This window comes from Saimiri boliviensis, chromosome 2, assembly GCF_048565385.1.
Source record: "Saimiri boliviensis isolate mSaiBol1 chromosome 2, mSaiBol1.pri, whole genome shotgun sequence".
Taxonomy (NCBI): domain Eukaryota; kingdom Metazoa; phylum Chordata; class Mammalia; order Primates; family Cebidae; genus Saimiri; species Saimiri boliviensis.
The window spans coordinates 47,589,922-47,605,327 of record NC_133450.1 but is presented as its reverse complement, the minus strand read 5'-3'; the positions used below and the strand labels follow the sequence as shown (position 1 = coordinate 47,605,327).

At 47.2% G+C, this 15,406-nt stretch overlaps 2 protein-coding genes across 6 annotated transcripts; one reads left to right on the top strand and one right to left on the bottom strand.

Moving 5' to 3' along the window:
• The first annotated feature begins 4,718 nt into the window (after positions 1 to 4,718).
• Positions 4,719 to 11,301, top strand: TINF2 (TERF1 interacting nuclear factor 2). Of its 2 annotated transcripts, XM_003924283.4 has the most exons (9): positions 4,719 to 5,586; positions 5,733 to 5,837; positions 5,949 to 6,050; positions 6,428 to 6,535; positions 6,623 to 6,719; positions 6,864 to 7,317; positions 7,409 to 7,476; positions 7,584 to 7,675; positions 7,808 to 11,301. In XM_003924283.4, exons 1-9 carry the CDS (start codon positions 5,395 to 5,397, stop codon positions 7,934 to 7,936), a joined length of 1,347 nt encoding a protein of 448 aa, XP_003924332.1. In that variant the 5' UTR covers positions 4,719 to 5,394; the 3' UTR covers positions 7,937 to 11,301. The 2 variants fall into 2 exon arrangements, with proteins under 2 accessions (XP_003924332.1, XP_010333305.1); XM_010335003.3 differs by having other exon boundaries at positions 4,721 to 5,586; positions 7,584 to 11,301.
• GMPR2 (guanosine monophosphate reductase 2) lies at positions 8,485 to 15,393 on the bottom strand. Of its 4 annotated transcripts, XM_003924280.4 has the most exons (10): positions 14,843 to 14,951; positions 14,479 to 14,600; positions 14,220 to 14,339; positions 11,950 to 12,033; positions 11,630 to 11,803; positions 10,610 to 10,691; positions 10,413 to 10,519; positions 10,199 to 10,241; positions 9,340 to 9,499; positions 8,485 to 9,130 (listed from the first exon to the last, which is right to left on the bottom strand). In XM_003924280.4, exons 2-10 carry the CDS (start codon positions 14,563 to 14,565, stop codon positions 8,941 to 8,943), a joined length of 1,047 nt encoding a protein of 348 aa, XP_003924329.1. In that variant the 5' UTR covers positions 14,566 to 14,600; positions 14,843 to 14,951; the 3' UTR covers positions 8,485 to 8,940. The 4 variants fall into 4 exon arrangements, with proteins under 4 accessions (XP_003924329.1, XP_010333306.2, XP_074249357.1 ...); XM_010335004.2 differs by lacking the exon at positions 14,843 to 14,951 and having other exon boundaries at positions 14,479 to 14,836; XM_074393256.1 differs by lacking the exons at positions 14,479 to 14,600; positions 14,843 to 14,951 and adding an exon at positions 13,575 to 13,709 and having other exon boundaries at positions 14,220 to 14,307.
• Between the last annotated feature and the right edge of the window lie 13 nt (positions 15,394 to 15,406).

Genomic DNA, 15,406 nt, shown 5'->3' with positions numbered 1-15,406 from the left:
AGGGAAGAAACAAGCCCTTCCTGTAAGGTGCTCCTGCCCAGTAGGGGTGACAGAGGTGTAAACATTCTAAATACAGTAAATGCATATGTCACACTTACCAGGAGCCAGGTTCCAAGCACTTTATGAATTCACTGAATCCTTACAACAACCTTATGAGATAGGGTCTGCATGGTAGTAGAAGGATGTTCAGGATGCTGAGGGGCCCAAAGAATGGCGACTCTGCCTGGACTGATGCAGAAAGGCTTCATGAAGGTAATTATCAGATGACCCATGAAAGATGAGAAAAAGTCAAGTCCAAGAGGCAGAGGACAGGAATCATCCAACATGTGTGAAGTACAAAAATACGAGATGACACAGTATATTTGGAAAATGCAGACAGCTGGATGAGGACTGGCATATGGGTGCATGATGAGTACAAAGTGGCAAGGGATGTGCTTGAAGAAGTAAGCTTGGGCCAGGTCATTAAAAATCCTTTTGCCATATTTACGAGTTTGGACTTTCTTCTGAAAGTAAGGGGGAGCTTTCAACTGGGGATAATATGATCAGTTTTGCATTTCACAAGATTCATGATGAAAGCAACATAGAAAAGAAATTAGAGGGGTTGGGCTGGAGGTAGGAGGACTAGAGTCCTGTCAGGATGAGAGACAGAAGAACCTGAAATAGGATAGAGGCAGTATGAATGAAAAAAAGGGGGATGGGTTTGAAGGTTGTAGAACTAATTAGACTTGGTAACAGATTCAATTTGGAGAGGAGGGAGGACAGAGAGAAGGGTGGTGGTCTGGGTTTCTGACTCACGGGTGCCATGCACAGAAATACGAAGCCCAGGAGGAAGACCATATTATAAAAGGGAAGATAATCTCTGGTCTTTAGTCTGGCTGCTAACAAGCTTGGGAGTCCTTACTCCTGCCCTCATAAGAAACAAGCTGAACAAACTGAAAGTCAATAACTCTTGTTAGATCTATCAGAGAATTGAGGGCACAGAGAAAACTGCTGCCCCTAAAACTGGAGAGACAAAAAGGCAGATACAGAGAATCACGATTTCATAGCAGAAGCCCAGAAACAGAAACTTCTGGGAAACCAGTACCAGGGTAGGAAAACTTTAAGTGTAATTGACTTACAGCTGGAGGTTTACGGTGGACAAATTTGAAGGCTAAAAAAATCTGTAGTGGCCAGGCCTGGTGGCTCAGGCCTGTAATCCCAGTACTTTGTGAAACTGAGGCAGGCAGATCACTTGAGCTCAAGGGTTCAAGACCAGCTTGGGCAACATGGCAAAACTCCATCTTTACAAAAAAGACAAAAAGTAGCTGGGTTTGGTGGCACATGCCTGTAATCCAGCTACTTGGGAGGCTGAGGTGGATCACCTGAGCCTGGGGAGGTTAAGGCTGCATTGAGCCAAGACTGCACTCCAGCCTGGGTGACAGAGTGAGATGGTCTTAAAAAAAAAAAAAAATTATAAGAGGTCCCATTCTTAGGTGGGCACCCCACACTTTTTTTGTTTTTGTTTTTTATTTTTCGTTTCTTATTTTTGTTTTGCCCAGGCTAGAATGCAGTAGCACAATCACAGCTCACTACAGCCTCCAATTCCTGGGCTCAAGCAATCTTCCTGCCTCAGCCCAAGTAGCTAGGACTACAGGTGTGTACCACCATGCCTGGCAAATTTTTAAATTTTTTTGTAGAGACAAGGCCTCGCTATGTTGCCCAGATTGGTCTTGAACTCCTAGCCTCATGCAATCCTAGGTGTGAGCCATGGCACATGGCCATAAGTTTTACCAGGATCCCACAGTGAAAACTGAAGCCCCTCCTGTGAGTCTGGCAGAGGGGAGGACGAAAGTAGCCATTTTGAAATACATCCATTGCATTCTGTTCTTGCTCTGTCACCCAGGCTGGATTACAGCTCACTACAACCTCGACCTCCTGGGCTCAGGCAATCCTCTCACCTCAGCCTCCTGAGTAACTGGGGCTACAGGTGTACGCATCCAAGCCTGGTTGGTTTTTAAAATTTTTTTGTAGAGATGGGCTCTCGCCATTTTGCCCAGGTTGGTCTCAAACTCCTGGGCTCAAGCAATCCACCTGCCTTGGACTCCCAATTGCTGGGATTATGGGAGTGAGCCACACCTGGCCCTGTATTCCATTCTTAACAATGTCTGCCCTCAAGAGAAACTAACTCTATTCATTAAGAGAGCATGCCTAATCTGGAAAAGGGACATGTCCAGCTCCAGCCAGGATAGCACATTTCCAGCATTTTACATGGGGGAAGAGAAATACCCAATTCTTGTTTTCCCTGCATGTGAGGAGACAAAGGAGGGAGGGAGCAGGGTCTAGTAGCACTTACGGAAGTCACAGCTTCCAGCAAAGGCTTACTGAAAGACAGAGACGTAATTACAGGACTACTGAATGCCTTCCCTCGCCCCCGACACCTTACTTCTAATAGAGTTCTCATATAATAACAGGGAATACAACTGAAATAACTGCACATCTTAGACTTTATTTAAGAAGTCTCTAGGGAACACCAAAGATGACAGAGGAGACAGTAACAAGGACACCAGAGAAAATTTTAGCTGATACCTACAGCTATATCAAGCAATAAACACAGCCTAACCCCTAGCCAGATAAACCTCACAGGAAAGGTTTATTTGCCTGTTTCTTTTATCCATACATAACAACAACAAAAATCACGTGGCACACTAAAAGACAAAAATACACAGTTTGAAGAAAGAGAAAGTGTCAGAACCAAATTCTGATATGGCAGCGATACTAGAATTATCAGACCAGGAATGTAAAACAACTATGGCCAATATGCTAAGGGCTCTAAAGGAAAAAGGGGACAACATGAAAGATAATGGTAAGCATTATGTTTGGTGGATAATATAAGCAGAGAGAGGAAAATTCTAATGAAAAAACAGAAATGCAGAAATAAAAAACACTGGGCCAAGTGCGGTGGCTCATGCCTGTAATCCCAGCACTTTAGGAGGCCAAGGCAGGCGGATCGCTTGAGGCCAGGAGTTCAAGACCAGCCTGGGCAACATGGCAAAACCCCGTTGCCACTAAAACAAAAATTAGCCAGGTGTGGTGGCGCACGATCTGTAGTCCCAGCTACTTGGGAGGCTGAGGCTCCAGAATCGCTTGAACTTGGGAGGTGAAGGTTGCAGTGAGCTGATACTGAGCCACTGCACTCCAACCTGAGCAACAGAGTGAGACACTGTCTCAAAAAAAAAAAAAAAAAAAAAAAAAAAAAAAAAAAGTACTGTAACAGAAATGAAGAATGCCTGTAATGGGCTTATCAATAGACTAGACATGGCCAAAGAACATGGTGTGCTTGAAGGAGTATCAATAGAAATTTCCAAAGCTGGGGCTTCCAGCCTCATCGGGGAAAAAAAAAAAAAAAAAAAAAAAAAAAAGAAAAGAAAGGAAAAAAAAGAAATTTCCAAAGCTGAAATGCAAAGAGGAAAAAAAATGAAAAAGAACAGAATATCCGACAATTATAGAAGGTGTAGCATACACATAATCAGAATGGAAGAGAAAATAAAGGAACAGAAGAAATGAGGTGATAATGACTGAGAATTTCCCCAAATTAATGACAGACACCAAACACAGATCCAGGAAGCTCAGAGAGTACCAAGCAGGATAAATACCAAAAACAAAAAATACAGACAGACTGGCCTGGGCAACATAGCGAGATCCCTTCTCCACAAAACACATTTTTCTTTCTTTTTTTTTTTTTTTTTTTTTTTTTGTAGAGTCTGGGTCTCACTGTGTTGCCTAGGGTGGTCTCAAATTCCTGGCCTCAAGTGATCCTCCTATTTCAGCCTCCCAAAGTACTGGAATTACAGGCATGAACCACCACACCCACCAAAATAATTTTTTTTTTTTTTTTTTTTTGAGAGGGAGTTTTGTTCTTGTTGCCTAGTCTGGAATGCAATGGCGCGATTCGGCTCACCACAACCTCTGCCTCCCGAGTTCAAGCGATTCTCCTGCCTCCGCCTCCTGAGTAGCTAGGATTGATTACAGGCATGGGCCACCACATCCAGCTAATTTTGCGTTTTTAGTAGAGACGGGGTTGCTCCATGTTGGTAAGGCTGGTCTCGAACTCCTGACCTCAAATGATCCACCCGCCTCAGCCTCCCTAAGTGTTGAGATTACAGGCACGAGCCACTGCACCCTGCCTAAAAGACTGTTTTTTAATTAGCCAGGGACTGGGTGCAGTGGCTCACTCCTGTGCTCCCAACACTTTGGGAGGCCGAGGTGGGAAGATGGCTTGAACAGGCACCTGCTCCCACACCCGGCTAATTTTTGTACTTTTAGCAGACACGAGGTTTCACTGTGTCTCCTAGGCTGGTCTGGGCTCAAGTTATCCTCCTGTTTATTTTTCTTTCTTTCTTTTTTTTTTTTTGAGACGGAGTTTCGCTCTTGTTACCCAGGCTGGAGTGCAATGGCGCGATCTCGGCTCACCGCAACCTCCGCCTCCTGCCTCAGCCTCCTGAGCAGCTGGGATTACAGGCACGCGCCACCATGCCCAGCTAATTTTTTGTATTTTTAGTAGAGACGGGGTTTCACCATGTTGACCAGGATGGTCTCGATCTCTTGACCTCGTGATCCACCCACCTCGGCCTCCCGAAGTGCTGGGACTACAGGTTTGAGCCACCACGCCCAGCCCTGTATTTTACTTTTTAAGGGCGGGGCGCCCTCTTCTGTTTTATAAAAGAAACAGTCGAATTCCTACTGGAGGCGATGCGAGCCAGGGAAGGCTCTAAAGACGCCGGCTCGAGGGACTTAAGGAGCTGATTTTCGATGGGTGAAGGCAGTGGGAAGAGGCGGTGGCATGATCCTCGTTTTACAGACTAGGAAGTCGAGCCTCAGGGGAGCGACGTGGCTGCTCCGCTGGCTCCACGAAGCAAGCGGGATAGGGAAGACCCAGACGAGCGGGCCCACGCGGACTCAGCGGCCGGCCAACTCAAGTCAGCCGGCAGAGGGCGCGGGGCTCTGGAAGCGCCGGCTCCAACGCGGCGTGGCCTTCCGACGCGCCGTCACACTTCCCTCTGTGGCTGCCCATTGGCCGCCTCTTACCGCCCTTTTCCGGGGCAAGAGTACTCGCTGCGGAGCCGGAAATAAGGCACCCTCGGGCTCGAGACAGCGGCGGCGTTTAAAGCTGGGCGACCCGGTGCCGTTGGAGACAGCCAGCTTCGCCACTCAGGCTCCTCCAGCCCGAGCAGAAGTCCCCCCGCAGAACTCTGGGTGCCTACGGAAGGCGGCCGAGCCGGATCGCAAGGTACCCAGAGCCGACTGATCGGAGCCACGGAGCGCTGCCAGAAGCCCCGCCCCTAGGAGTGATCGGGAAGCCTCATTCATCCGGGTGAGGAACCTGGAGGGACCGCCTCAGGGCGGAGCCCGCCGGCCATGGCTACGCCCCCGGGGGCCGGTCCTGCCGCTCTGCGCTTCGCCGCCGCCGCTAGCTGGCGGGTAGTGCGCGGCCGCTGTGTGGAGCATTTCCCGCGAGTACTGGAGTTTCTGCAATATCTGCGCGCTGTTGCCCCTGGCTTGGTTCGCTACCGGCACCACGAACGCCTTTGTATGGGCCTAAAGGCCAAGGTATTGAAGCAAGTAGGATCTAGAAGGGGAAAGAGAGAAAGGGGTGGGATGCGAGGACCTGACAAGGGCACACGGCTTGGGGATGAGACTAGTTGGAACAAGTCACCTTGCCCCGAGGTGGGGATTCTGAATTCAGTACCGCACAGGTGGTGGTGGAGCTGATCCTGCAGGGCCAGCCTTGGGCCCAAGTCCTGACTGCCCTGAATCACCACTTTCCAGAATCTGGACCTGTAGTGCGGGACCCCAAGGCTGTGAGTAATCCCTGGAACAAGCCCTGACCCCAGTTACACTTGGTGCAGTAAAGTTGCTCCTCCTGTCTACCGGATTTTGGTGCTAACTTGTCTGTCCGATATCCTCAACAGACAAAGCAGGATCTGAGGAAGATTTTGGAGGCACAGGAAACTTTTTGTCAGCAGGTGAAGCAGCTGTCAGACGCTCCTGTGGATTTGGCCTCGAAGCTGCAGGTGAGACTGGTTTGAAGGCTGTTAGGTGGCTCCTATTTTCTCTAAACCACCTTTTTTTTTTTTTTTTTTTTTTTGAGAGTCTCACTCTGTCATCCAGGCTGGAGTGCAATGGCGCTATCTCAGCTCACTACAACCTCTGCCTCCCAGGTTCAAGCGATTCTCTTGCCTCAGCCTCCAGAGTAGCTGGGATTATAGATGCCCAGCTAATTTTTATATTTTAGTAGAGATGGGGTTTCACTATGTTGGCCAGGCTGGTCTTGAACTCCTGACCTCAAGTGATCCGCCTGCCTCAGGCTCCCAAAGTGCCAGGATTACAGGCATGAGGCACCATGCCTGGCCACTAACCCACTTTTGACCTCCTACTCTCCCTGCTGCAGGAACTTGAACAAGAGTATGGGGAACCCTTTCTGGCTGCAATGGAAAAGCTGCTTTTTGAATACTTGTGTCAGCTAGAGAAAGCACTGCCTACACCGCAGGCACAGCAGGTTTTGTTGGGGCAAAACATGTAAGGGCAGAGTGTGGGGTGGTTGTATCAAGGACTGTGGTCTTCATACCTCTATCCCTGCCCACAGCTTCAGGATGTGTTGAGTTGGATGCAGCCTGGAGTCTCTGTCACCTCTTCTCTTGCCTGGAGCCAATATGTTGTGGACATGGGGTGGCCGCTTCCAGGTACTAGGAATTTGGAGGTGTAGTGTTTAGCATGAGATCTTTTGAGGCAGCCTATTGGAATAGTTTCATGGGCTCCAGGCATAAGAAACCATTTACTCTGTTACTATCTGTTCTCTTTATAAAGGGCCTCATTTTCTTTTTCAGAGTGCTCTATTACTGACTCAGTGAACCTGGCTGAGCCCATGGAACAGAATCCTCAGCAACAAAGACTAGCACTCCACAATCCTCTGCCCAAAGCGAAGCGTGGCCCATATCTTCCCCAGGGACCATCTTCAAGGACACACCCAGAACCTCTAGCTGGCCACCACTTCAATCTGGCCCCTCTAGGCCAACGAAGAGTACACTCCCAATGGGTGTCTGCTAGGGGAGGCCATAAGGAGCGCCCCACAGTCATGCTGTTTCCCTTTAGGAATCTGTGCTCAGCAACCCAGCGCACATCTAAGCCTGAGAACAAGGAAGAACATGCGATATGCACAGCAGACCTAGCCATGAGCACAAGAGCAGCCCCCACTGGGAAGTCTAAGAGTCCAAGCCAGACCCTGAGGGGAAGGGCTCTGAAGGAGAACCCAGTTGACTTGCCTGCCGCAGAGCCAAAGGAGTGAGTGGAACAGAGTTAATTCTCCTTACTAGGAGCACATTCTTTGCCTGCCTTCCTTTCACCCTATCCTCTTTGCTTGCTCTCACCTCAGGAATTGCTTGGATTGCTACATGGACCCCCTGAGGTTATCATTATTACCTCCTAGGGCCAGGAAGCCAGGTAGGTAGTCTTGAGTCAGGATTGGATAACAGCCTCCTCTCTTGGGGACTCTGAAGAGCCTGTGTTCATCTAGAGGTAGTAGTTTGATTCTGGTTTCCCTCCTACAGTGTGTACTCCATCTCTGTGCAGCTCCGTCATTACCATAGGGGACTTGGTTTTAGACTCTGATGAGGAAGAAAATGGCCAGGGGGAAGGAAAGGTGAGTAGGAAGGAGCAGAAAGCTGGGGAAGTGGATGGGCAGAACAGGACTAAGAAATCCACATGCTTCAGAATTCAGAGGGCTCAGGCAATGGTTTCATTTGGTGGGATCTGCCTGCTCCCTTCTCTACAGGAGTCTCTGGAAAACTATCAGAAGACAAAGTTTGACACCCTGATCCCCACTTTCTATGAATACCTCCCCTCTTCTGGCTACAGTGCCATGCCTTCCTATGACTGTAGAGACAGCTGTAAACCCCTGTGATAGAACTAAAGTGCCCTCTGTATTCTGCCTGTCTCCTGCCTCCTCAGCTCTGCAAGTAGTTTAGTAGGAATGAAGTGGAAGTCCAGGCTTGGATTGCCTGACTACACTGCTAAAAATACTTTGTAATGCTGCTTAATTAAACCTTGGATTTGTTAAAATACTGCCTTGATGTGACGGAGGGGAATTTAGGTTCCCATAGGTCAGCATAAGCCATGCCTTAGAAACAGCTGGCCCTTCCAGACTGGAAGGATCCCTTTGCCTTTTTTACTTCCCTTGGTAAGTGTTCAGCTGTGCCCAGAAGGGTTAACAAGGTTGAGAGCCAGGAAGAGATCCTTTTGCTATTCCGGAAATATGTGTCCTAATGTCAGAATATACTTTGTAAATTCTCATGCTTTCAGATCATCTGGGGGTAATGGCACTAGAATGGAGATACTTCATGGAAATAATACTCATTGTCCTTGACCCCAGTGGGTCAGCGCTGACCCTACCGCCACCCACTCTGGAGCAGCAGCCAGATGCTAGCCTTGTACAGAAAGCCCCAGCATCTATTTACAATCAATGAGCTCTTTCTTTATTGAGGTATTTCAAATATACAAACACTTCTGAGCTTTTTAGATATCTGAAGGTCCCATTTAGTGAAGCTGATTAACAAAACATGATTCTAAAAGCCTGCCTCCTCTAAACCAAAGCCATGTAAAAAATTCACGTATCAATCAGCATCTTTTCCTTTTAATAATCTTCAGGTGTCAGGTCCCCACATTCCCATTTGATTATCTTGCATCATTTTCTCAGACTTTTCTTCCTTGCTTCCTCCCCAGTGAGTGCCCTGGGCATTTCGCATGTGCAGATAGCGAAGTACAGAGTTACTGCAGGAGCCCTCAAGAGTGAGCCAACAGGAAATGACAAAGTAATACAGAGCTGCAGTAGCTGGGATAGGTGAGGTGCCCACTTGGCATGCCCCGTGGTAGAATACTGGTGTCTTGGGAGGGCAGAACTGCTCAGGTCTAGCGCGCATCACTGAAGATTGGATTCACCTGCTGGGTGACTCGGATGAAGGTAGTTCTCCTGCTCAACTCTTTGAGCTTAGCTGCTCCCACATAGGTACACGTAGAGCGGATCCCTCCTAGGATGTCTCGGATGGTATGTTCCACATCTCCTTTAAAAGGAACTTCCACTGTCTTTCCCTCTGAGGCTCTTAAAGTTAAAAAAAAACAAACAAAAAACCAAACAAAAAAAAAACTTTATCTTTTCCTTCTGGATTCCGTGAGCCGAGGGACTTTTCCCCAGACTCTAGCATTGAGCCCCTGTTCACCATTCTTCTCCAAGAACTGTACCATCCCCCTCTCAACAGCCATGAGTTCTGCCTCCATACTATTACTAAGTTCCTGAGCTACCACACATACCTGTACTCAGCCACACCCCCAGCATACTTCTTCATGGCCATTTCAGAACTCATTCCATAGAAGAGCTTGTACTTCTTGCCGTCCCTCTCGATAAGCTCACCCCCTGACTCACTATGCCCAGCCAGCATGCCACCCAGCATCACGAAGTCAGCTCCTGCACCTGCCACCATCATGGAGGGGGGAAAGAGATTATTAATATGGCCAAGGTGCCCATATGGCCACCCTCAGAATAAACTCACACCACATTCTCAGTCCTGACAATGATTCCAGCCTCTTCCTGGTTCTGATTCCCTAGCTGACCCACAGTCCATGCAGGCCTCATCTGCCCTGGCTTCTATTCCTCAGTGAGTATGATTTCCCCAAGATTTAAAAAAGAGGCTCTGGAGAATCCCTGCCTGGCACTTGCTTTCTCCTTTTGCTGTTTTCACCATCATCTTCTGGTCATTTCATTTTACTGTGCCCAGCTAAACAAGACTCATTTCATGTGTGCCAAGAGCAAAGATCTCCAACTTTAATGGGAGTAATTATCTCCTGGGAAGCTGTACAAAATAAAAAATAAAGATTTGCTGCCCTATTCCTCAGAGCCTAATATTTTTTTAGGTCTTGGTGGGGCTCAGGAGTCTGCACTGTGCAACTATCTAGGAGATGGTCAGATGGCCATGCTCACACTTGGAGAGTCTCAGATGTCCCCTGCTGGCCACCCCAGGTGATACCATAGACTTCAGAGTCACTAATTTATATTATGAAAGAATCTGAATGACTTCCTGAGCCTCTCTTATCCTGACCCTAGACCCTAGACCCTCAGAGGTGACTCATCCTCTTACAAAGAATAATCCTTCTGTGCCCTCAAGCTTCTTACCAAAAGCCTTGGCCACATCCCCAGGGCAGCTGCAACCTCCATCCTGCAAAGTAAGGAGCGCTATGAACACACAGCATAGATTTTCTAAGCCCTCGGTGATGTCCCAACAACGCAACTCAAAGCCAACAAGAACCCAGGAATTCTAGTCCATCTCTGCCATCTCCATACCCTGCAGAAAACCCAGTTCATACCCTACCCTGCCCTTGGGCCTTACTGAAATGATGTGGCCTTTGAGGCCATGAGCAGCATCTGCACACTCCATCACTGCACTGAGCTGTGGATACCCCACTCCAGTTTTCTTCCGAGTAGTACATACAGAGCCTAGGAAGAACATGACAAGGGTGAAAATGATGTGCTCCATAGGTGTTTGCCACTGCAGGGGTAGCCAGTGGCCCAGGTGAACCAGCTTACCTGGCCCAATTCCCACTTTGATGATGTCAGCCCCAGAGAGGATTAGCTCTTCTACCATCTCTCCTGTTACCACATTCCCTGCCTGAGACAGAGCAATTGAAATACAGCATCCTTAGGGTCAGAAACAGGTCATATATTGTCATATACCGTATGCCTGGACCATGACTTTCCAACATTATTACTAAGAAAGGATGCCTCAGTGCCCTCTACTGGGCCTTCTGAGGGCTTTTACACTAGCCACTTTAGAGAACCCTGCTCCCTACCCATTCCCCCAACACCAAGCCAAAGTAGGGGGTGAGTGGCAAATGTCACCACTGAACCTAGAGTAAAGCCAACGTCCAGGATGCACTTTCCTAAGACAACAAGGTGCTATGATCAACAGGGACACATGAAGTGGCATGGAGGAGCATTCAGTGAGGCAAAGGGAACTACTGGACCAGGCTCACATCTAATTTAAAGTAGATTTATCTCCTATTCCTCAAGAGACCAAACATACTCTGTTAAGCCATTCTGTCATAAAACCTGCCTGGCTTCAGGAAAAGGGAGAAGACATGGATGGTACTGTAGGCTGAAGACCCATTTGACCAGTTGTACTGGCTTCTGATGGTCATAGACACACCCCTCAATGAAGAAAATGGGGACCTGCCATCACTCTTCTAAGGTTGTAAGAAAATAAATCATTGTTTATGTGACCCCTTTTATGTGATTGTAGTATGTGTCCATTTCAGTGGGCAGATATCTATGTGCCACAGGTATGTACAGTGCATAGATGTTCCATCATGGTTTGGTGAGTGACGTCAGGGACACTAGATTTACAAAGACTATGAACCAAGCATTAGAGATACTGCACTGGCCAAATAAATGGACATTTTAAGCTTAAAACTATGGATAATCATCCAGTATCATGATTAAATGGACTAGGAATATCATAACGCAGCAGAGGAGAACTGGACTGATGTAGCAAAACGGAAAGGCAGGAAAGTGGAAAGATAAAAAGCACCGACCATAATAGAAACATACCATGATGGTGTGCTGGGGGAAGCGCTTCCGTACATCTTTTACAAATTCAACGAAGTGCTCAGAGTAGCCATTTGCCACATCCAGGCATATATAGTTCACCTGGGGAATAGCTTCCAGGATCTGTTCCAACTGCTCAAAGTCAGAAGAGCCTGTGCCTGAGCTGGCAGCCAGATGCTGTGGAATAAACAGAACCATTGGCCTATCAGAGATGATCTGGTGAGCAGCCAATGGGTCAGTGATGAGGGTTGGTCCCCAGAAAGCCAAAATATAATTGCTGGAAAACTAGGAAAAGGAAGGGAGCAGGGTAGGGCCAGTGTTACCTCAAGACAGTCAGGATTCTGGCTAGCAAACTCTTGCCACTGATCGAGGCTGTAGTGCTTATGGACAGCAGTGAAGAGAGAGAACTGGGGAAAAGAAAAGGAAGCATCAAAAGAAAGAAAACTTCATTAAGGTCTCTCTTTCTAGAAACAGACCTATTCTCTCTGAGAGAGGAAATAATTGAAGTTGGGGAGGAAACAACTTTAAGAAGTCGGGTTGAATTGGGATTTGAGTTCAACCTTTCTTCTCCCTACAAATACTGGTAGGGCTTTTTTTTTTTTTCCTCCTCCTTTTTTTTCTTTCTTTCTAAAGAAACTGGTAGGGCTTTTTACCATAAGCTAGTACTTGTCAGATATTCCCACCAAAGTACTGAGTGATCTATGTTGGATTTCATCTGCCAGCAAATTTACTGCTTCTGACTTTAAAGGTGACAAGCTGTTGGTGCAGTGGGACAGGCAGCAGACATGAAAGAACCATGAAGAAGTTGGATGGAGCCTGTGCTTCTCTGCTCTGACTCAGCCAGTCCTCCTAAGGTAACCTAGGACTAAACTATTTTTGGTTAGGTTCTCATTCATTTACCAGCAGTAATTCAGAAGGTCTGGATGCCCACAAAATACAATGCCTTAAGGTTGATAAAAGCTAATAAGGTGCTACCCTATCTCCATCTCTAGTGGAAAAAAGGACAGATTTCCTAGTTGGGGACATGGATCAAGCTAAAAAGTGTTTCATTCAATCCATTTTAATAAAGTTCAAGGATATAATGGCTCATCAAGTTCATATTCTCTAGCTCAACAAATTGCAAACAATATCTCAATAGCTGGAGAAAGGCATTCAAAAGCCATTATGAATGCTGGTGTTTGTGCTTTACATGTCTACATGCAAACAGACAAGAGACAGCAGTTGGCTGAGACAGCACAAATCTTGCATCTGACAGGAAACGCAAGGAAGACATGTATTAGCAATAAGCAAGTGCCCTACATATGTACTCAGAGATAAACACTATCTAGCTAAAGCTGATATTGAATTCTGCTTTCTCAACATTCTACCATCAACATACTGGTAAGCAAAGAAAAATCACTATAGGATGGAAGTCAGCAGACGTTAGAGATATACTGGCATAGTGTGGCATGATGAGCACATCAGATTACATACCAAGCTTAGAAAAAGATGTTTGCTTGCATCCAACCTTTTTATTACTATAAGACTTGGCTCTATCTCTAAAATCTGATTTCTTTACCTCTCATCAGCAATACTGAAAGCCAGGCTCAACATAAAGCATCAAGACAATCCCCAAAAAGGTTCATGTATTACAGCATGTCAGTTGACTCTGCAGTCAGAGTCGCCATTTCTGAACTCTGCTGGTCAGGGCAGATGGACAATGGACAGCACCAAGATTCCTAAACAGTTACTGAATGGCAATAAAAATAAAGTAAAAATAAAACTGCATAACTATCAACCTCAAAGAAATGACAAGACATTCCACAAAGACACAGCAATAAAAAATAGAAAAAAAGGATATGAACTCCTTAAGACTAACAGAGCCACAAACAGTAGCAGAATCAACCAGGGCTACACAGATCAACCAGCAGAGTGCGTATATTCTTAAAGTGCCCAGATAACTTTCTACCTTCTCAGCAACAAGTATAGAGGCAGGTATTAGTACTGACAGGAGCAGCATCTTCCATTTCAAAGTGAACAACTTGTATATAAGAAAAACACATCCCATTGGGGGCACATCCCAGAAATTCCCAGGAACCTAGGACTTAAAGAAGAGGAAGATTAAAAAAAGAAAAAAGAAAGGCAGAATTATTCTTTTATCAATGAATTGTGCTTATTAAAGAATAATCAAAAGAAAATAATTCCTTCTCCTAGGATCTTCTAGTTAGGAATTTTGAATGCTTAAACTATAGTTTCTGGACTAAAACAGTGAATGCTTAATGTGGACAATCGTACAACTGAAGGGATGCATGTGACTGGGAAGGGGTGACCTGGGTGGTGGGAAAAGTTGGCAAGGTGTACAAACTGCTAGACAGGACAAAAGGGAAAATTCTGTTCATGTATCAGAAAAATGGGAGTAAAACTTAGCTTTGAATCTAATTCAGATGGCCTTTTGAACTGAAAGGGATTTAGTAGTGGAAAAAAACTGTAAACAGAGCATCCTGACTGCTAACTGCCAGAGAGCTGACTGGGCATGGAGGTGGGATGCAAACACCTCTGCAGTCAGCTGGGCTAACTGGACACCAGTAGGGGTGGGGCACGAGGAAAGCCCTACCTTACAGAGAACCTTGGCCATCTCAAAGGTGCCCACAGTATCCATATTGGCAGCAATGATGGGAACCCCAATGTACGTCTGCTTTGAGTTCCGAAATGAAAAGGATCTTGTGAGATCCACCTGCAGATACGAAGAGGAAACTGAGCATTTCATTAATCCAAAAAAACGTACCGTATTAGGGCAAGGACAGGCGTCTTTCTTGGTTGTGGCCCACCAGAAGCGTGGAGTCAAGAAACAGCAAGTAGAGAGGCTTGCTCACCTCACTTCGAGACTTAAGGGTACTGCGTTTGGGCCTCAAAAGGACATCCTTGAAGTCCAGTTTCACATCGTTGTCGATATGAGGCATGGCGCTTCGCCTCGGGAAAGCGATGAATCTGAGGGCTGGAAGGCAGGAAGTCATAAGGACCAATCTTCCCCTGGGGTTTAACGCCCCGTTACGGCTGGCAGCCTCTGCTGTCTTAAGTTGTGGAAGGTCGGGCAAACGCCGAAGTGTGTTCCTGAAGCCTGTCACCTCGACCCATCCCGTGGCTGCGATCACCCTAGGGGTCTCCATCCCTGGTACTGTTTGTTGGAAAGAAGAGCTGGGAAAGGGTTGTGAGAGACCCTGACGGTGCATTCCTTACCCCGCTACACTTCCTTCTTCTATCCCTGCAAAGAGCAACGGGACAAGAGGCTGATTTAAGGGGACGAAAGAATGTGGGCGACTGCGGGCGGGGAGGGTTCATAACCAGCTTCCGGAATAGGGGCACTCACTTCCTGTTGCGTTGGTCCCGGCGGCAGTTGATGAAAGACCACCTTGCTTAGCGACTAGCCTCGTGCAATCCCGCTGAGCCTTCTGGGCCACGCCAACAGGTCCCTCTAGTCGCCGGCGAGAACTACTAGGCGACGAATTCCAGCTTCGGCGACGGCCGGGCGAGGCCTTCTGGGTAACAGAGTTCACGCAATGAGGTTGCTGCTGGATCCGAGGGACGGGAGACTACAACTCCCATGGTGAAACGAGCGGGACCGCCCCCTGGCACGATGTGAGATGTAGTTCGTTCTGCCCCAGCTTTTCGCTAGCTCGGGCTCGCTAGGGACTCTCAGAATCGCAGAGTTGTCATCTCGGCTGTAGCTAAACTGGATGCCTCGTTTTTATTTACAACGTCACTGAACCAAAACACGGGAGGACTCTTGAGCCTTTCCGGAAC

Excerpts from the sequence above, each read along its gene's own strand:
- TINF2 (XM_010335003.3), top strand. The coding sequence starts at position 5,395 with ATGGCTACGCCCCCGGGGGCCGGTCCTGCCGCTCTGCGCTTCGCCGCC. Across the intron at positions 7,318-7,408 it reads CCTGCCGCAGAGCCAAAGGA|GAATTGCTTGGATTGCTACA; the intron begins GTGAGTGGAACA and ends CTCTCACCTCAG. Across the intron at positions 7,477-7,583 it reads TCCTAGGGCCAGGAAGCCAG|TGTGTACTCCATCTCTGTGC; the intron begins GTAGGTAGTCTT and ends TCCCTCCTACAG.
- GMPR2 (XM_010335004.2), bottom strand. The coding sequence starts at position 14,835 with ATGCACCGTCAGGGTCTCTCACAACCCTTTCCCAGCTCTTCTTTCCAA. Across the intron at positions 10,692-11,629 it reads TCCCCCAGCACACCATCATG|GCAGGGAATGTGGTAACAGG; the intron begins GTATGTTTCTAT and ends GCTCTGTCTCAG. Across the intron at positions 10,242-10,412 it reads TCAAAGGCCACATCATTTCA|GATGGAGGTTGCAGCTGCCC; the intron begins GTAAGGCCCAAG and ends CTTACTTTGCAG.